General features: G+C 35.5%; 1 protein-coding gene across 1 annotated transcript in view; it reads right to left on the reverse strand.

Annotated features, from left to right (window-relative positions):
- Nucleotides 1-22,390, reverse strand: part of BRD1 (bromodomain containing 1) — a 56,379-nt gene that overhangs the window by 16,890 nt on the left and 17,099 nt on the right. Inside the window, exons 4-8 of the mRNA XM_054399934.1 lie at nt 17,306-17,437; nt 13,842-13,970; nt 12,340-12,652; nt 11,505-11,765; nt 7,885-8,373 (exon numbers count right to left, since the gene is read on the reverse strand). Of these exons, the coding sequence (XP_054255909.1) occupies nt 7,885-8,373; nt 11,505-11,765; nt 12,340-12,652; nt 13,842-13,970; nt 17,306-17,437 (1,324 nt within the window). The remainder of the gene's footprint in view (nt 1-7,884; nt 8,374-11,504; nt 11,766-12,339; nt 12,653-13,841; nt 13,971-17,305; nt 17,438-22,390) is intronic.

Raw genomic sequence — 22,390 nt, forward strand, 5'->3', positions numbered from 1 at the left:
GTTTCAAAAGAGTGCTTAAGAATTCATTCTGTAACTACTAACTTTGAAATCCAAGAATAAGAAGTGTCTCTGACTATTCAGAGGAGAGATTGCTAAAACAGCTGGATCTGAATTGCCCAACAGAAAGGAAAACTAAACCTTTACTAACGGCAGCTTCTACAAGATAAAGATTGTCTGTTGCTCTGGGTACAACACTAGGATCACTGTATTGTAGGACAACTGTCCAAGACACTTTAAAATACTCAAGTGGAAGGCAACACTAATGGAGGAGGCTGAAAACATTCCAGAAAAATCTGAAAGGAACAAAAGAGCACACAAGCAGGAACGCTTCTCAAAAAAACCCCAACACTTTATCACTTCTAGAGAGTATCAGCTGTTCCAGTAGTATCACAAAGACTGATGACAGTAGTACTGTAGTAGAAAATGCCATTATAAGTGTAAGCACAAAACTTGAAGAATGTAAAACTCACTTTACAAACTGAATTTTTACTTAGCTCTAGTTTATAGGATTGATGAGTAAAACACACAAATGACTACGAGATTTAAGTGCCTGAATCACACACCTATCATGATCCTGTCATCCAGGATCAAAGAAATACATGAGTATAGAAAGTCAGTAATATTTACAACTGTTTCCTTCTAATAATCTTGGCAAAGCCTACTCAGGAGAATTTAACATCAGAACGTTTTTTCCAAGCACTTTTTCTGTATTATGTAGGAATGCAAACAGCAAATATTCTTTAGGAAAAATACTTTCTTACACATTTTCCATTTGAATATTTCTATTTTCTCACCTAACAAATCTTGATATAAATTAAAATAACCCCCCAACACCTTAAATTTTTAAATAACTTAAATCAATAATGATTGTTTTAATTCTCAATTTATATAATGAAAAAGCATGGTAATTACCAATCAATATATTGCATCAAAACCCCAGTGGAGCTCTCTTAAATTATTATCATCAAGCTTTTATACAGAGCTTTTACCAACACTTTTCTTTCTGCTCTGAAAGCAAATGTTTCCCTGTAATTGTGAGAACACAATTGCTGGGCATGGTATCCAAAGAAAAACAGGTGAACTAGAGCACTCTCTTATATAAGCACATCCAGCAAACCTGCCTAACTAAAAGAGAAACAAATCAGCATTTATTTGCCTTCTAGATCTATTTGGAAAAAAAAAAATAGTGCCTCATTCTAGGACAGAGAAACTGAAGTTGCCACCTGAAAGAACGATAAAGGCAGAAATATTTACCAGGTATCTGCCACTCCCAAGATGATATACAGGACAACACTGTAAACTTTAAGTCCCTGAATTAGCCAGTTACTTAACTAAGTCACACAGCTGCATTTTTGCATTTTTGGACCTACGTTTCCAGGCCTTTTTTACTTTCAGAGGTATTTCACACAGGGAGATGAAAACTTCAAGTGATTCAGTATGAAAAATCCAGTGCTTACTATAGGCAGGGAACAACCTCCTCCTATGATAGCTTGCACTGTACTTGAGAAGTGCATGATCTGAATCCCTGCAGATTCTCTAACATCACAATAAAAATTCATCCTAGCCTAGCAGAAGTTAACCATGTTTGCGATCCTAAAACTGTTTTCAAGAAAAGGAGCTGCAAAGACAAAACAAGATATTTCACTGCTCAGTGCAGTCAATCCAAAAATGCCTGAAGTGTCATCAAGTGAAGATAACCAAGGGCTATTAACACCAACCCAATTTTGCTATTTTTAGGCAGCACTGACCTCAGTGTTAAAGTAAGGCTGACTTGCAAATTTACACTGTACCTAATCAGAGGAATCTATAGAATGGGTTCCCTTGCAGCCCCTCACACCTAAAACACTTTTATCTTCAACAAAAAAGTACCTTTATAGACCTCAAGACTATACAAACTTAGACATCAGCTGAAGATCAGTTGACAACATCTCTTTTGTCTCCATTTTTTCCCAATGACATTTTGGTAGGAAGTAATTTCTGAGTGACAGCTGTATTATTACTGCTTTGTAGAAGGAAATTAGTACAGCAAGAAAAAAAAAAGGAAAGGAGAAAAGAAAATGAAAGCAGGAGGTGTGTTACTATGTCAGGATTGTATGGCCTGACAAAGTCCAAGAGACAGCATGAACAATGAACAATACTTTCTTGTCACCAACAAAATAAAAGCAACTTTGTTTCAAATATTTCATCTGTTCTTGAGTAATACATGTTTCATTGTATGGGACACTCTCTTAATATGTACACTTCCTCTACCCACAACACAGAAACTATGTCTGGGTACTACAATGGGAAACAAAGAGAATTATCAATTAAAAACATTCCACAATATTGAACTGCATGTATGATACAGTAAAAGGGTACATACTACCAGATTTACTCCTTATGGAGGATGTCCTTCGATTCATGTAACAATATAATCTATTCTTAAATAGGGAAAAAAAAGAAGAAAGCTTAAACTCATACACAATCTTTTCCAAAATACATTAATCTTGCAGTCAGTCATAATATAGGAACTGTCTCCCTCTCTCTCCACTCATAGTGGTATGCACCCTAACTCACCTGTATTTTTGACTGCCAGGTTCAATGCCCAAAGTTAGTGTTGGAGGCAGCAGGTTCATTTTTATGACCATCTGTTAAATCAAACCTGTAGGCAAGTATGTGGGAACTGGACTAGATGACCTTTTAAGGTCCCTTCCAACCTCAACTATTCTATGATATTCCAAACAGGTCAAACATAATGGTCATCTGATCAACTCTGGTACCTTACATACCTGATACAAGGGACATTAAGATATCCAGACCTGGGAAATTGAAACTAGGTCATCTATACTCAGACTCAACACCATGGCAAATGTGTTCTTAATTTATAAGCATAGTGTAGGTCTCCAAATTCACTATTTTTTAAAATGTCTTCAGTAAATCCCACAGTTCTCTGTTTACCATCTGCACCACACAGAAAAATCAGTGTTAAATGTCACAGATGAAGCACATAAAGCACCATGTCATTTTGTTTTTTAAAATACCAAACCCATACCAAGAAATGAGTTAACCATTCAAAAAAAAAAAAGCCAGAATAGAGTAAAAGGCTCCACAATTTTTATATCATCAAGAAAAACAGAATGACAACTAGAAATAACTTTTTTTGTTATTACAGAAGATTCAGTTATACTGATCTTGGAAAACACAGAAATGGTAACTTGGGTGCTAGTAATGAATGTATTAAACATAACCCAAAAGATAGGGCTTTCAAAGAAACCAACAAGTTTAAGACCCAATAAAATACTCTGAAATATTAATTCATATTGTAACTTACACATGCACACACTTTACAAGCCTTGAAAAAGGAGAAACCTCCCCATTTATCTTGTTGTTCAAGCCCAACTGTTTTTGACTATGTTTCTCAAAATTCCCTCTAACAATATAAATCAAGAAATAAGCAAAGGAATTTTAATGGTGAAAAATTTAATACTATGATTCTTTAAATGAAATAAACCCAAAAGGAACACAGGTTCTCTTAAATGCTACTGAAGCTGACGACTGATATATTTCATCCCCCTCTTTCCACGTTACGCACTTACTCTTTCCCACGTGTATGAAAAGTCCTCTTTTATTTATTAATTTTTTCCCAGAACTTATATTATTCCCCCTCTACTCAGCTCTGGTGAGACCCCACCTGGAGTACTGCATCCAGTTCTGGAGCCCCTATTACAAGAGGGATATGGACTTGCTGGAAGGTGTCCAGAGAAGGGCCACCAGGATGATCAGAGGGCTGGAGCACCTCTCCTATGAGGACAGACTGAAAGAGTTGGGGCTGTTCAGTCTGGAGAAGAGAAGGCTCTGAGGTGACCTTATTGTGGCCTTACAGTATCTGAAGGGGGCCTGCAAGAAAGCTGGGGAAGGACTTTTTAGGATATCAGGTAGTGACAGGACTAGGGGGAATGGAACAAAGCTGGAAATGGGGAGGTTCAGACTGGACATGAGGAAGAAGTTGTTCACCATGAGAGTGGTGAGACCCTGGAACGGGTTGTCCAGGGAGGTGGTCCCTGGAGGTGCTTAAGGCCAGGCTCAGGATGAGGCTCTGGCCAGCCTGATCTAGTGTGAGGTGTCCCTGCCCATGGCAGGGGGATTGGAACTAGATGATGCTTGTGGTCCCTTCCAACCCTGACTGATTCTATGATATTAGCAATAATTGTAGCAGGGCTGTCAGAATTCCTATCTAAAGCTTGAGAGGTCCAAATACAAATAAAGAAATAGAATTTGTGTTGTTTGGGTTTTTTTTTAAATTTCTCTCCTTAATTTGTCTGATTTTCCTGGCAAACAGTCAAAGTTTCCCAGATGTTTTATGGTAATCAAAAACCCAATTAACACCAGAACAAAACATGCCACCCCACCCCTCCCAACATGCTAAACTCCAAACCCCAATTAAAGGTACTATCACTCCATTCTATATTAACCAGATGAGCAATTATGTTAATTTGTTTTGAGCAACTTCTAGTTTAGTTCGTTATCTACTTAGATGAAATAAGTTAGGTTCTTAAAAATGCATGTTCTACTTCATTTCCTCCATTTAGAGAATGGTCATTGAATGATGCATATGAAACTTGACTTTTAATCAAAGTGGCCTGTGCTCTAGAGAGACAAAGGATTCATTAGAAATCAAGTACTGAAGAACTAAAAAAAAACCCTCTGTATTCCATTTTATCCTAGATACAATCTCTGCTCCTACCACATCAAATAAAATTCAAGTGGTCACTGCTATTAAATTATAGCACATGCAAGTGGAGTTTCTGTTCAGGTTACTTACAAACAGTTCTTAAATATCATCAAATATTCTGTAGCCATCAGGCACAAATTAAAATTTAAGGTTACACTATACTATTCATAGTTTTTAAGCAAAGATTCACATATAAAGGGAGGTCAGAGTATTAAATTGAACTGCTAACAGGTCTATTTGAAGGTTAAGCCATAATGTCCCCAATGCTAGGGGAAAAAAAAAAAAGCAACAGTATGCCAATAATTCTTTTGCATGTGATTTCTGTATGAAAACCAACAACATACGGGACACCATACTCACTTACACAGTACTGTGCCAATAGGTCCTGTATATATCTTTCCTGAAACTAACTGGCAAGTATACCAACTTCAAAGGTAATTCAAGAGAGCATAATAAAAGTCAGTGTAAGAGAATAGTGAAACACCACACAAAGTATGTGTGGTTTTACTTAATTAGGTAAGCTTCAGAGTTTCCTTTTGAACTTCTTCATAAATGAATACATAACTGACATTAAAAGGGGGGAAACACTGAGGGGATTGAGATTGGTTGAGGAAGCAAACAAGGCATCCTTAAATTACTGCAAAAAAGCCCACATTCATTATGAATAGGTAAGGATGCAAAAAGGTGTGACAGTGCAGCTCCCAAAAACTAAAACTTTCAGTGATTTGTGTGGCAAGCAAAGTCCTTTTTAATGACTTATTCCCTATATCCACAGCAGAGAAAACTGTAAAGTAGTACATTTTCAAGTACAGTGAATCTCATGAAGTTGCTAACTCAGAAGAATGCATGTAAGAAGCCTGAAGCATGCCTTTTGTATCATGGTGTGACTTCAAGTCTACTTAGAATTATTTAGAATAAAAACATTTTTAGCAGCAGCATGAAATCAGTAGCTCAGAAACAAATAACAAAAAAAAAATCCTGTAACTGTATACATAATCTTATTATCAGAACTCAGACAACTGCATGAATTGACACCAGTCTGCATATGGAAAAATAAAATGATTCAAAAGCTTTCAAATCTTGGAAACTACTTGAGGTCTGTGCTGGTTTAGCTCAAAATAGCTGCAAACTGCAGAAGTTTGAAAACAACATGAGGAGTAAAATCTCCAACATGAAGGCAAAACATTTCGTTGGTAATGGAAGAAGAATCACAGGAATAAGATGTAGTAAAAGCTTACACATTTGTATGAACAATATATGTCTAAAAAAGCACATGCTATTGAAGAATAACTAGAACACCTTCAGGTGAATGTAACTTGGCTAAAACATTTTAATTCACATATACAATCTCTTCTTGAACAGGCAAAAAGTTTACATATAAACGCTCTTTAACTATTCATCATAAATTTAATTCCATACATATTTTCATTAGCTTCAGGAAGAAACTACAGAGTTTTATCTTAAAAAAATTTAAAAAATAAACGCCTTTGGGATTTTTTTCCCCTGTTACTAGTCTACATATCATATTAAACCCCACAAAAGTAGAAATTCTGAAATGGGAAGGGTACTAAAATCAGAAGAAACTATTCCCAACTGTTTGGGTTGTGGTTTTGTTTTGTTTCTTTTTCAGGTAATCAAAAGCATTTTTGCATTCTCTCCCTTCTTCCTTTACGAAATAATTCACAATATTCATGACAAAAATTTCAAGGAATTAGGGCTAATTCTTGGTGTGATCTAGCACAAAATTATTCACTGTGTATGTGATAAAATGCAGTCTGTATAAAGGTACATAATGAAATCAGCTAAAGACTGATAATTGGAGCATCTGGAAACAAAAGATTTTTATACCATCAGTTAATATTAACTCATTTCTGCCACCACACTACCTTCACATGATTCTTACTTTAGAAATAAGGTACCAGATCTAATCTATGTGCTACTTCCAAGTTGCTAGGAATGGAAACTGGTGCTTTCCAGAGGCAAAACAAATTTTTAAGAAAATAAAAGTATGAAAAGACTCCTCTCCCCATACCAAATCTTACCTACCATTTTCTCATGCTGTAATTCCAGCATTAGACACCCCCACACTTGATTGTTCAAACGAAACTATAATTAAAAAATCCAATAAAAACCTCAAAAAAACCCACAAAAGCAACAAAAAACCTCCTGTCCCTCCTCCTCCCAACCCCCAAAAAACAAAGACATTTGACACATCTTCACAATAATAATTCAAATTAAATTCCTACATATTTCATTCAAAGACACAAAAAACCCATGTTTTTTTCAACCCTACATATGGATTATCATCATGACAATGGAATAAAAGCATTTATTTCAAAGGTAATATAAAAGTCAAAGCAATGGCAATGAATAATGTTAAAGAAATATACTTAAATTTCCTTACGCTTATGCTTAAATTTCCTTATCCTTATGCTTTCCTTATGATCTTCCTCAAAAGACTGTTTTATTCAAACTTCTCAAATAAACAGAGCTATAGTTTGCTAAGAAAAGGCGTAATTACGCTTCAACTGTACTCATTAGAAGTGTCATTAAGAGTTTAATCTTACACTTTTAAATAAATAAAGTTGAAGAATCAAAGTGCAGAGACTCAAAAAACCCGCCCAAAAAAACCCACAGAGGAAATACCTTTGGGATTTTAACTCTGATAAAATACATGGGGTATACAAAGCACCTCATACACAGTCATCAGACTCATAACATAAAAATATGCTTGGAGTAACACTACAGCAAAATGAAGTCATACATGGAACATGTATTTTTCCGTATTTCTTGTAACAGTTCTGGTTTTGGCACTATATATGAAGGAACTTAAAGCAGCGGATTTACCCTTCCTATTCGTTATAACAAGAGGAAATATAAACAAGTTAAAAAAAATAGGAGGAAAACAAACAAACTAAAAATAACCCACCTATACAAGCAAACTTGAAGGTTCCACTGCCAAAGTAAGACCTATGAAAAATAAACTGTTTCACAGAGTCTAATTGTACGGGGTCAACACGAAAATGAGTAAGTCATCTTCTGAACTGTAACTATTTAACTATGAGTAAAGACTGTCCAAATACTAAACCTGATGATGAACATGTATGTAAAAAATGTAACAGTTATGCTAACTTTGGAGATACATCCATTCAAATAAGTTTTGTAACATTTACCTGTGTCCAAGCGCTTTACAGGGGACTCATCATCAACCTCAGAATCTCCACATGCACTCCTTGATCTTTTCCTTGGGTGCAGAAGTGTCTCCAACCTTGGAAGGACTACAGACAAAAAGGTTTTGGTCCCTAGCTGTGGAGAAGTTGGCTGGGTTTCAGTGTTCTTTGCAGACTTTTGGGGGCTTATACTTTTCGATTTGCAGAAGAGAATGGATGTACGTCTGTTTACATCAGTTGATGACTCAGCTACAGCAGAAACAGTCGACTCATTGAGATTACTGTCAAGTAAGTGTTCTGGAGTGTGTCCATTTATTTCTTTCTGAATGGAAGTGCTATATAATTCATTATCAAATTTTACTCTTTTGTAAAGCTTACTCTGCTCTGGATTGAGTTCTACTGGTTTGAGGGTTGGTGGTTCTGAATTAGTCTCCAAGTTTGAAGGAAGAGGTAATGCATCTGATGGTTCAAGTTTAGGGGGAGATTTATCTCCTGAAAAAATTATAAATAGAGTGTGATTTTTGAAAACCTGTAGTTATAAAGTCTATTATAAAACTCACTATAAATGTGCAGCCCACCAAATAAATTGTTTGGAAACAAAACATAACATTTTAAAAACAAACCTTGTTCTAGCAACAAACTGTCCTAGTTAGTAGTTCCTTCTTTTATACTGGGAATGTAACAGGGATAGAAAAGTAAGTGTTTATAATTGGTGTTAATTTACACCTGGATAAGTATTGTTTACTTCTCATGCAGTTATGTTAGTTTCATTAATTATAAGCTAAGAAATCTATTTTTTTGAATAGAAAGCTGGGCTGGTGTATGATTTTCTATTAAAAGCAATCACACTGCCATTCAAGTAAAAATTTTGATAATATACATTTTTATCTATTTCATGTTATCACTATTAACCTTAACTGCCTTAGACAAATTTTATCAGAGAAGCATAAAAAAAAGTATTTGTAACCTGATCTACTAGATATACTAAAATGTGTTATAAAATTTACAAAAAGGCAAGATGTGCAAAGTTGCTTTACAGTTGCAGCTACAAGTTTTATCTACCATAAATAAATAAATAAATGGTAACCAACCCCCCATCCTCCTCCAAAGTCTAGTGGCTTGTTCAGCTACTAGGTGGCAAATACACACTTGGCAATGTAGACTTGACGGGAGAAATCAGAAAAACCACCCTCTACCATTTCTTCTTCCCTCCCCTTTTTTTTTTAAAACAAACTCCTATGAATATGTCTTTGTCAATTCCAACTATGGAAATATATTTGTGAGAGTATAAACCCAGTTTCAGTTTTTCATCCCAAGTGATGAGAGAAAATAAACATTCTACTGTTGCAGCATTGCCAACACCGATATCCTAACCTAACCCATAATTATTAACTCAAAAATATGTTAAAAACTTCTTTCTAGCTAACAAAGGAATCTTTCAAAATATAAATTAATAAAAAAGAAAATGCTTATCTAGAGTAACTGTATGGACCAACAGAATATTTATGCTATCACCTGATGATCTTTAAGGTCTCTTCCAATCCAAATCATTCTATGAATCTATGAAATTTTTGATTTAGCTAATTCTTCTATGTCACCTGCACAAAAGGTATAAACCTCCAAAGTTTTAAGCCCTGTATCAGCAGTGTATTAAATATTATTTCTATATTGTTTTGGTTTTGTCTCAGCAATGCTTACTTGGAAATCAATAAATCTCTGCCCAATGGTTTAAGTTTTCATCAAACAATAGCATAGCTCATATTAAAATATATTGTTGGAATAAAGTGCAACTATGCTCACGTTCTTTGAAGGCAGACAAGTATCAGAATTGGTAAATAATTTGTAAGACATTTAGAATGAAATTTACAGTCAGAGAAGCATGTTTAAAGTACCACCAATTAAAAAAGCCTGTAGTTTAGAATGTCCAAGGTGACTATTCTTTGTGAACAAATTCTTATTTTCTTACAATAAAGCTGAAAATACTCACAAAAATATTTAAGCACAGAAAACCACTTGATAACTATTTAGACAATAAAATCTAAATTTCATGGGGTTGTTCTGGTACTGTATTTTCCACATGGTCAGAAACTGAAAACAGAACTGCAGGGGGCAACTCACAGCTCTCCAAAAGTCAGCTCCTAGGCACAGGATTGTACTATTTTCCTTATCTTTCTTTTTCACAGTTTATTTTTTGACTCTAATCACCTCCCATTTCAGAATCAAAATTTGAACAAATGACCATTAGTCTTCACTAGAGTTGTAACAACAATGCCAATTAAATCTGGATCATATTCCTTGTTACGCTATTTTTAGAAAAAAGGTGTACTGTAAATATAAGAAAACAGCTACTGCTCATTTTTGGACTTTCTTTTTACACAACAGCTGCAGTGAACAGGCTGTGTCATTGATATGGTAAGCTACAAATAAATAAAAGTTAGTGCATTCATTATTGGCCAGAACTACACTCCCGGAGAACTACACCAGTTGAAGATTATGGGGTCGGGGGGCGGGAAAGCAGTACCAAATATTTTAAAAATACTTAACAGCCTCAGAGGAAGAGAACTATGTTGACTCATGTACACTTTTCCTATCGTTGTTTAAATCTCAAACAAGCTATATGTTTGAAAAGCATTCTCTTAGTTGCATTATGAATTAAATATCAAGTTTCAATTTGAATGGCAGTTAAGGGCAGTCTTTTTTAATTGACTTGCACCTTCCAAAATGTTTGATATAATCAAGCTGCACCAGACAGTCAGCTTTATTTTTCACTATGCTTCCACTTTCCCTTGAGTTCCTTCCTCCTCCAATTCTGTGAATTTGCTCAAAATGAAACACATTTCTAACTCTCAAAAAAAAAACAAACCCACGTTAGGTTTTTAAAGAAGCCAATTGTGAAACAAACTCAACAGAACTTTTTTTTGGTGAGAATAGATTTTCTTTGCATCATTTAAAGATGAGAAATAACAATTTCAGCAACTGATTTAAAACCTAAAAACATACAACAGTCAACTGAAATATAAAGTTAGGTCTTTCTACTATACTGACTCGCTGAAATCAGCGGGATTTAGCTAAGAGTATATACAGTTCTGAGACCAATGTTTTGAGGAGGAAGAGAAACGCAAGGGGAAGGGCTGGTTAAGGTAGTTTTTCAAGTCCTACCAATTCTTACTTTTACTTAAAAACACAAAATAAACCAAAAAATCAACCCAAACCTACCCTCCATCCTCCCCAGTCTGGAGTAAGGAGTAAAAAAGCTACAAAGACAGCACAATGGCCAGTTTTTCAGCACTCTGAACTGAAGCTTGTGTGATTGCTAATACATGTTTTAGCATTTAAGTCAATTTCCCAAAATACAAAGATGTTTTCCACTCGAGCATTTCAGATTCCTTCTCATGAGATTGTACTTTGATTTCTTAACACCTGAATTTTTTTTAAACCTTGTATTATCAAAAACAGAGAGGTTTCATTTAAAAAGATCATTCTCATATTTTTAAACTATTTGTTGTGATTAAGTAGCTGTTTATCCATTAAAAAAATAAATACAATATTAATACCTTACACTTTCTAATTCACACAATTAAAGTACCTGACTGAAGAGGTTCAAATATGGCTTAAAATCTTACCTTCTTCTTCTCCATCTTGTTCTAATGTTGTACTTTCTTCTTCAAAACTTCCAATACCTGATTCTATTTGAGGAACTTGGTTGTGTTGCTGACTTAGTTTGTTGCGAATAACGCTGATTTCTTTCTTTAGCAGCTTTGCTCTTTTGCTCCTTGACCCACTGGATTTCATTGCACAGGTGAGATCAAGTTTCTCTAGCAACTCTCTTAGCTGTTCTTCCAAGGACATATGTGCTCTGTTTGCAGGATTCAGTAACCTATCCACTAAAGCCAAAATACATGTAATTGAAAATATTAGGATTTCCCAGAACACTTCCCAGAAGAACATTACCAATCAGAGGGAAAAAAAAAAATGTCTCTTGCCAGAACTAAAACACGTCACCACAAAGCTACTTAGAAATGCATTCACTGTTCTCCTTAACTACCAAAATCTCAGAAAACGGATGTGCATTTCAAAGGAAGCTATTTTAACTTATAGTATTACAGAAGTGCTTGATTTTTAATTCAGCAGGTTATTTAAGAATGTGTTCAATTTTATGTGTACTAGTAGCCATTTTTTGTGACTTACAAGCATATGCAATCGTGAGAGAAAGCTCAACTTAAAAACTTCTTTCGTCTATCATGCTAAATTAGGCTCTGGCATTGTCCAAATCAGAATCTGAATAACATTGTTTCCTAACAACAGATGCAGTTAATGCAGCAACATTTTTTATGGGGTGAGGGTGGGGCAATCTAGTCATAAACTGAACAGCAGCCATCTTAAACATCTTTATGGAATATTCATGCTGTGCATAATAAAAAAATTGCAACTTTAAAAAATAATCCAAAAATATCTTACCATCTTCCCAAGAGAAAGGCTGGGGTGACTCAAGTTTTGGCCGTTCAGGTAAGTGCATTCCAGTTTCATTATTATAACCGATTCCTTCAGCATCTCGCCTAGCTTGCCTGAGAACTACACCTCCTTGATCTCTCAACCGCACTGCAGCTCTATAGAATATTGTATCTTTTGCATTGTATTTCATACAGTTATCTATGATAAGATTGAAGTCTTCTTCAAACTCACTGAGGTTTTTATAGCCTTGAGCATCTAACCGTTTTCGCATGGTAGAGAAATCCATAGGATGTTTAATATGATCCAAATAGTCTGGAACCTTTGAATAAATATTTAAAATATGAATGGGTAAAATTATCTTATTACAGAGAAAGAAACATTAGCTATTACCCGATTCAATTTTTTAAACATTTTTTAACACCTTAAATCAAGAACTTCAAAATGCAGCTTACAACTGAATACCTTGATGTTGCAAACGTTAACATTTACATACCACAAAGTTCTGCACTTAGGTAACAATCTGGAGCTCTATTAACAGATGCAGAAGCTACATGTTTTTCTAATTCTGTGGTTTTATGAACATATTACATGTGTATTTATGCATATGCCATCTAATAAAGTACACATTTAGAAGCCTACCATATAAGGAAAAACTGAGATAATTTGATTTACCCAACATTAGGAAAGAAGGCTATGGGGAGACCTTATCATCACATTCCAGTATTTAAAGAGTGGCTACAAAGAAGTTGGAGACTCTCTTTTCACAAGCAGTCACATGGAAAGATGAAGGGTAATGGTACAAGTTACACCTGGGGAGATTCTGATTGGATAGACAAGGAAGATTTTTCACAATTAAAGCCATCAGCCATTGCAATAGTCCCCCCAGGGAAGTGACACATTCCCAACACTGAACACTTTTAAGATTCATCTGGACAAGATGGTGGGTCACCTTGTCTAGACTGCACTATTGCCAAGAAAGGATGGAACAAATGATCCTGGAGCACCCTCTAACTGGTATTCTCTGATATGCAGAATATATACATGTATACATAGTATATGCACACACACATATATATAATCAATACAGACATGTTTACATGTCTATATTATTTATACACACATGTAAATGTGTTATATAAGTACATACGTATACATGCACACACATATATTCTATCTAGTTTCCCAGTGAATGAAAAAGAATTTCACCTGCAAGTAAGAACATAGTATCCACACCAAAATTTAACACCTCCTTTGAGTTCGCTTTGTCAAATAACCTTATTGCAAAAGATAAGCATGTACTCATGCTATTCCATACAAACACTTACCAGAAATTTGCCCCATTATTTCAGTATTTGAGCATAAATAGACTTTCAGAGAAGTCATAACTCATAATATAAATTATAAATTACCAAAAGGTAACGCTGCTCCCAACCCTGCATGCAGTAATTTGCTTGTTTAAGTGCCACCAGGTCATATCTAAATCTAAAGAAATACATCGTAAAACATACCTCTTTAAGGTTCACTGGCTGAGCAAATATACGAGCGGAATCCTTTTCCTGCAGCTGATCCAGAACTGATCGCAGAAGTACAGTGAATGGAGTAAGCTGAAGTTCCATAGCAACCTGCTCAATCTTGACCTAAAGTAATAATTATCTAATTGAGCATTTTTTATTATGACATTATTTTAAAGTGGCTTTGCAACAGTAGTACTTTAGATATGAAACACAACAGAAATATATTTAAGTAAACGTGTTCAATACTACTTTCAGTGTAATCAGCTGGCATTTGCCTAACATGCAGATTGTAAAAACTCATGTTTCTATTTTATCTAGAAATGTGTTTTGTTCCATTTTTAAACTGTATTTATTTTACTTGAAAATATATTACATAAGAATAGCTTCATATTTTGCCAGTAAGTGAAAATAGGAATATAAACCTAAAGGTAACGTTAAAAATTAAATCTCAGTTGTAGCACCACGTCCAAAGTGTAAAAAAAATTTGATGAGCAATCACAGACTACATAAAAGAAAATGTTCTGTGTACATTCCAAGGTAATAATTATAAAACCCAGAATCAACATCTCTAAATAGTTGATCATTCTTCAGGATTTTCATTCTGAAGACAGTACTACAAACTCCTCTATAGTTTTATTTTTTGGCCATTTAAAGAGTTACAAATATTGAAACAGTCTTGTTACGGCAAATATAAATTCTTAGTAACACATTAATGGTGTGTGTATATATACGTATATGTATACATATATATAAATATGAAATATAAACAAAGGATACAAACACACACAAAATGTGTAAAAATAGTAATATATGCATATAGCAAGTGATATGTAAACCTACAGAAATGATGTATGGAATTCCAGAAAGCACTCAAGAATTACAAACTGTATGAGCTTGGAATCAGTGTTCACAGTTGGAAAAAATAAAAATGGGGTGGCGTTTTTATAAATGAGGACAATTAAAGACTCATAAGTGTAAACATTTTGCTTTCAGTTTTCATATGAAAAGTTCTCTTTCTGAATGATCACTTCCTCAAGTCTCTTCTCCCAGCAATATTAATTCTAGAATGCCACAGGACGTAGATGCAGGGTTTTTTTTTTCTTTTTTTTGTGGTGACAGAAGAATAAAAGTACTAGCCAGTGCAGGCACATGTACTGAGAAAACCCAGAGATCAAATTTTATACAGTTCTTCAAAACTAATTTTCTTTGGCTTGTTAAAGAACCTCCCTACACCAAAACATGCAGTGTAGGCAACAAAGAGGAAGGAGCTGGAGGCCACCATGTTGCTAGGAAAAAATCCCTGACTAGAGTGTGGTTATTAATGGATACAGGTTGGTCAGAAAGGACAGGTGAGGATGGAGGGCTGGAAACATTACTCTCTACATCAAGAAATGGACAGACTGTGAAGAGCTGTCCCTGAAGAATAGCCACAAGCAGGTTGAGAGCTTATAGTTAAGAATCAGAGCCCAAGACAATAAAGCAGATCTCATGGCTGGTATGTACTATAGGATGCCCAATCAAGCAGAGCCTACCGAAGAAGCCATCTTACTCCAGCTACAGTAGGCTTCACGCTTGCAAACTCTCATTCTGCTAGAGGACTTCAATTATTTCGATAACTGCTGAAAAACTAGCACAGCAAGCTACACACAAACCAGACGACTCCTGGAATGTAGAGGGTAACTTAAACCAGGTAACAGACAGCTCTACCAGAAGAGATGCGATACTGGACCTGATGGTCACCAGTGCAAGTGACGACTGCTCAATTGACATTTGGTGATGTCAAGACTAAAAGCAGCCCGGGCTGCAGTGATCACACACTGGTGGAATTCAGAATCCTGAGGAAAATTAGTCAGGCAAGGGGTAAAGTCAGAAAAAATGGCAAACTGGTAAAAATTGATGAGTAAAAGGCTGAAGATACTCAAGTTCTTTGCCTCAGTCTTCACTAGTAACCTTTCTTCCCACACCTCTCACATGTGGATCTCAAGGCCTGCCTTGGCCTTGGAAGAGCAAAGTCCCTCCCACAGTAAGGGAAGACAAGGTTTGTGACCACCCGAGGAACCTGAACATACTGTCTGCGAGACTTCCCAGAGTCTTGAGGGAATTGGCTGATATAGTTGCCAAGCCACTCTCCATGATATTTGAAAAGTCATGTCAGTCAAGTGAAATCCCTGGCGTCTGGAAGAAGGAAACCGTTATACCCATTTCAAAAAAGGATAGAAACTCAAGAACTACTGACTTGTCAGCCTTACCTCTATGCCTGGGAAGATCATGGGGCAATCCTCCTAGAAGATCTGATGAGGCACATGGAAGACCAAAGGGCAATTCAACACAGCAAGCATGGTTTTACTAAAGGCAAGTTCTGCCTGACCAATCTAGTGGCTCTCTCCAATAGAATGACTACATCAGTAGACACAGGAAGGTCGATGAATGTCATCTATTTGTACATCTGTAAGGACTTTGACTCAGTTTCCAAAAACATACATTTCTTTAAAATTGAGAGGACGATGTGATTGAGTGCACATTCAGCAAATCTGCAGACAGCATCAAGCTGAGTAGTGGGGGTAACACACCTGAGGGACTTGGACAAGCTGGAGAAGCAGGGCCATGTGAAGTTCACATGGTTAAACAAGATCAGGTGCAAGGTCCTGCATCTGGATCAGGGCAATGCCAGCTTCAATACAGGCTGAGAGATGAAAGGATTGATTAAGAGCAGCCTGGCAGAAAAGGACATGGTGGTACCAGTGAATGAAAAGCTTGACATGAGCCAGTAATGCATGCTTGCAGCCCACAATGCCAACTGTCAAAAGAAGCATGTCCACGTCAAGGGAAGCGATTCTGTCTCTCAACTCCACTCTAGGGAAAATCCACCTGGAGTACTGTCTTGTTCTGGGGAGTCCTCAGTGCAGGAAAGACATGAACCTGCTGGAACAGGTCCAGAGGAGGGCCACAATGAGAGCTAGAACACCCTCCTATGAGGAAAAGCAAAGAGCTGGGCATTTTCAGCCTGGAGAAGACAAGGCTCCAGGGAGACCTTACTGTGGCCTTTCAGTGTTTAAGAGAGGCTTGTAGCAAAGATGGGGACAGACTTTAGCAAGGACTGCTGCAAAAGGACAAAATTTAGATTTAGACAAGGACAAAAATTTTTTACGATGAGGGTGGTGAAACACAGGAACAAGTTGCCCAGAGAGGTAGGAAAAGCCTTATGCCTGGAAGCAGTCAAGATCAGGTTGAATGAGGCTCTGAGCAATCTGATCTAGTTGAAGATGTCTCTACCTACTGCAGTGGTGTTGGGCTAAATGACCATTAAAGGTTCTTCCAACTCAAGCCGTTCTATGATTTTGTGGTAATTTGTATACTTTAAACATTTTGCATATGTGCAAAGGTTAAATGACAAACACAGCAGTCTTTCTACTGCAAAAGCTTTCCTTCAGAAAGGCTTCCCCAAATATTCCGTTTACCTGTTCTCTTTTTAATTTTTCACGCTTACGTATAAGTTCAATCAACAAACGTGCTCTTTCCAGATCGTGACGCAGCCTTTGCCAGTACTTCAACTTTTCTTTTAAGGCTTGCATTTCTTCATCATCTTCTCTCTAAAAAAATAATTGAAAGGTTTTCATGAAATGAAAAATGCTAACCTCCTTCTATAAGCTCCTTTTTCTATATATAGAACATATTCACTGTCTTACATTTACAGCACTTAGTCATAAGCTTCATACCTTATGAAGCTTATAAGAAAACATCTGGTCAGGACATAATCTATAGTTTCTCAGTCATCTAGCTGAAAACAAAAATCTATGAACCGTAAAGCAATCCTATGGTGAAGACTATTTACAGCAGAAAAAGCAAGATAGCAAACAACAACTCAACAGTATAGCAAACTGTAAAATAAGATAGGGTATTTTCACATCCAAATCTAAACCAAGGGAAGATCATCAGCTTCTTCAGAAACTCAAGCCTGGTACAAACACAATCTGGGTGTGCTCAACACTGTCTATCTCCCTCACCACACCCAGCAGCATAAGACACTCTTGTAACAGAACAAAATCATCATGACTTCTGAGGACAGAAAACGAAAAGCAGTTTTTATTAAATACTACAGTAACTTCAAATGGTACTGCAAATGGGTAATGCATTAGTATAACCTTTCAGTGAATGGGTGAAAGAATTTTATTCACACATATTTTAGGAGGAAGTAGTATTTAAACACACTATTTAACTTATTTGTACATACAGGATACAGTCTTTCCTTCTAACTACTTTTTATAAAGAAAAGGTTGATATTGGGGAGAGCAGAGATTCAAAGCTTTTCCTGCTTCCCTGTAACTAACATAATGCAGTATAGACTTAAGTAACTGTGTGATGCTTTTTGTTTGTTTTGTGTTTTTTTCAAAATAAACCAAACAATAAATTCCTTAAGTTGTGAAAAACAGAAGACTGAGAAATAACGAAAATTGTCTAAGCAAATGAGCAATAACCAACATCACAAGTTGTCACATTCAAAGTAAAAATCTCCTTAACAGAAGGATAGTTTAGAAATATAGGTTCTCTAAAAGCAAGCTTCTGCAATTTTTCAGATAGAAGGTTCTAAAAATACAATTGCAAAAACTGGCAGTTAAAAAAGGCAAGTAGATTCATGAATGCTGATTCTATGATCTGCATCTTATTGCTTTATGCACTTTGTAAAAGTAAAGGCAAGCATCTGTGGTAGCTAGTTTTATTAAAATCTTTGACTTCATTAAAGGTGAAAATCTTTAGCTATTAACTGTATCGGTATTACAATATAGCAATCTGGAAATAAGTTTGCTCCTCTTTAAAAAAAACCAAAAAACACAAAAAATCCCCAACAAACAGAAAAACTCAATCAAAACACAAAGAAACAAAAATCCTGAAGAACCAACAACTTCCCTCAACTCGCAAATCAAAGCAAACAAGAAGACCAAAAATTCTAACTAGAAACTTCTAGTTTCCTTTTTAATGACTATAACTTAGTTATTTCTTTTAAGAAGTCATGCGTTAGATACATAATTTAACTGCTGAGTCAGAATAGTTCAAAGCAAATTTTTACTAAACAAATACTAATATGCACATTTCCAATTCCTTAAAATTCTGACTCACCGAATTAAAAAGCCTACACTGCCACTAATTCTGTTCTGTATCACTTCCATCTTCAAGTACTGTTCGCCTATGTGGAACAGTAAATTTACCATTAACTGACATAATTGTACAATTTTTTTCATAGTTGTACTGGTTTTCAGCTATTGCCAAAAGTGGAAGGTTTGTCTTCCCTTTACTTGCAGCCATTCAGAATCTGCCCTTTTGCCCTGTGTAACTGTATAGTTCATGCAACTGGGGAATTGAGCCTACCTGACTCATCAAAACTGTACTAGTTTTAGGGTAAGTCAGGAAAACTGAAATACAGCAAGACAAAAGGAAAAAGATTATTTTTGTTACACCAGGTCTTGGGGTATTTCATTATAGACTTAAAAATTTGGCTAAATCTGAAGGTGCAGTAGCACTTTATGGGTTTTGTTTGGTTGTTTTTTTTTTTACATTGTCCCTTTTTTTGGTGTTGTTTTTTAAAAAAATATTATTAGTTTAATCAGTCATTTGATCAAATTCATTCCATAAAACATACAGGTGTAAAATCTGCAGATATGACTCAAAGTATCAAGAGCATCTTGTTTGATTGGGGTTTTTTTGTGTGCACATATATTCCCCTTCTTGAATGTCACTCTATTTAGGGGATTAAAAGCAAGCCTCCATCTTTTTGACCCTTCTATGCAAAGCAATAGTGGCAGACACAGTGACCATAGGAAAGAAAACCCACTTTACTCCAGTGTTTTTATTATCTGACGTACAACATATATCTTAATTAGATTAGAAGATGTAGGAAAGCTGAAAAGAGCATGATGCACTGGTTTCCAATCCAGCTAGGATAAACTTGGATTACAAAAAAAAAAAAAAAGAGTTCCTTTTTAGTTTTCAAATGCTTTCTGACAGAAGTTTCTATTAACTTCTTAGTAGAGTTCTTCTTCCAAACCTTTCTTTCTGTAACAAAGCGTGTTATTTTTTTCTGGATGACAACAGGAGAAAAATTCAAAAAGAAACTCTCTGGTATTTTCTGATGGGCTTAGTTGTTGCTGAACACCAAATATTACCTACAAAAGCCCAAACTGACACAGTTATTAATGCTGAGGGAAAACACTTCTAAGTCTATATACAGAACATGCATCAAATGAGATCTGGTTTTCAGCTCCAATTATGTGTATATTACCTGTCTGCATACCAGCAGGAATATGTTCAGTGTACCAACAGATCACTCCTTATGTTACATGTACACATATGGGGACAGCCTAACAGTTATAGTTACCTACAGAAATTATAGCTTAATATGAGCCAAAAAAACCCAGAATTACAGTAACAAAACTGGATCTTGATCAATACAATTGGTTTTATTAAGACCCTCTGCTGGCACTTGTATGCCAATCAATCAAAACCATTTAGTGGTTGCAATTTGTGTTCTTACTGAAGTCTTCAGAGCAGATACGACCTTGGTCACCAGCACCTTCTACTTTGTTTCTCCTCACTACAGCAGCAAACAAATGTCACACATTATTTTTATTCAGACATTTTTAAGCACAGAATTTTTTTTTTTAAATGGGGATGTAAATCTATTAGAGTATTTCCAGTACCCTTCCTGAATTTCTAGGTGGTGAGAGAAGTGACAGTATAAACCATTCTTTTAGAGGGTTCCTTGCTCTTGCAGATGCTGAGGAAAAGCCCATCAAAACTGAGCTCTGAAACACGTTAGTTAGAAAGTAATTCTAAATTAGTAATTCTTCACTTCCTGTCAAATTCGTTCTAGTAAACAAACATTAGAGGGATCAAACCCACCTTCCACGAGGCATCTTGAAACCACTTTCACGGTTTTGGTTCCTCATCTTAGCATTTCCTTTCAGTTTTGATAACAACAACAAAATCTCCTCTTAATCTGCATTACATCTTTGTCAATGTTCCTTTGACTGAAATCCTATTTAGGTTTCTTGACATTTTGACCTCTCACATAAAATAAGGCAAAAGGAATTTTTTCATCTACACTGAAATGAACAAAACAATCATCTATACTTCAAAAATGTTGAAGCATTCTTACAACAGCTGTGTAACAGCTGTTTATTCGTCTTCATTATGGTTCGGCTTATACCTGGAGTAATGAAGATAACTAATGTATTGAATGCTTTGCAGTTATGACTACTTTCATAGCTATTTTAAATATATACTGAAGATAGCTATGGATAAGACAGTCATACATAGGACACTTACTACACATTGAAAAGCACTACCTACACATTTTTCATCAACAGAGTCATTAATACTCAACTTTACTTGAAACTTGCTTTTTCTTTTTAAAAGACAAAGTTAATTTCAATTGCAAGTATTTAAGAATAAAAATCTCAGAAGTGTCCCACTTTTTTAATAAACCAATTAATTCAGAAAATATTTTCATTATTTTCTTACTTAGAAATAGTGCACAGCTCTGAAACAAGAAAAGAAAAGATATAGTGTTTGTACAGGAGTGCAAACAGGCAAAGGAATTTTACACAGAACCTATTTAAGGCTTACTTTACTATCATCAAACGTCAGTTAAAAGAATAGTTTTATTTGGGAGTTACTCTTTAAATAGTTAGAAATGTTACAGTCTTACCATGTCATCTGAATAGGAAAAGTACTTCCCAACTACTAAGAATATTTTTCAGACACTAATTTTAGTGTAGCTCTATACTGCCACGCATTTTTTAAGGAATCATACACACTTACTTTAAAAAAACCACAAAGTTCCACTACCTGAATAATGTATTTTCAGCCGTTATTAGGTAATTGCCAGGCACCACTCATCAGAATTGAAACTTCTCATACAGAATTAAAACATTAATCAAAAGGTTGAAAATAGAACACAAAACATTTTAGGGCAAATTACAACACAAATCCCAGTATTAAAATTGAGTAGTAGAGAAGCAATGAGAAAAAGATAAAGAAGTGACCAATTTATACTCAAAGTACATTTTACTTAAAAGGAATTCACCTAAATTCCATCTAAAAGGGATATTAACATCTCAGCTCTGAGGTAAGGCAAAGAGTGTGCCATAATTGTATTAGAAAGGCAGCATGAGGTATAGTCAGAACAAAAAAATATAGGGGGGAAGGTGTTTCCTGATGTCCAGAGGGACCCTCCTGATTTTCATTTTGTGCCCACTGCCTCTGTTCCTGTCACTGGGCACCACTGAAATTATTAATTAGATTTTTTTTTTTAATGTAAGTAAGTAATTATAAAATGCATTCTTTGGATCTAAAGGCTAATTTACAGGATCAATGCAGTAATAATTTCCAAATCAACATGCTTCAATTTCAAGGCTTGCACACATGGAGATATATATATACACACATAACTGAGAAAGGATGTTTTAATTATTCTCGAAGCTACCCAATGACTTGCAACCAAAACAAAAGACTGCCAAAACATCTCATGTCACTGGTGAGCTGTTCAT

This window comes from Indicator indicator, chromosome 3 (assembly GCF_027791375.1).
Source record: "Indicator indicator isolate 239-I01 chromosome 3, UM_Iind_1.1, whole genome shotgun sequence".
Taxonomy (NCBI): Eukaryota; Metazoa; Chordata; class Aves; order Piciformes; family Indicatoridae; genus Indicator; species Indicator indicator.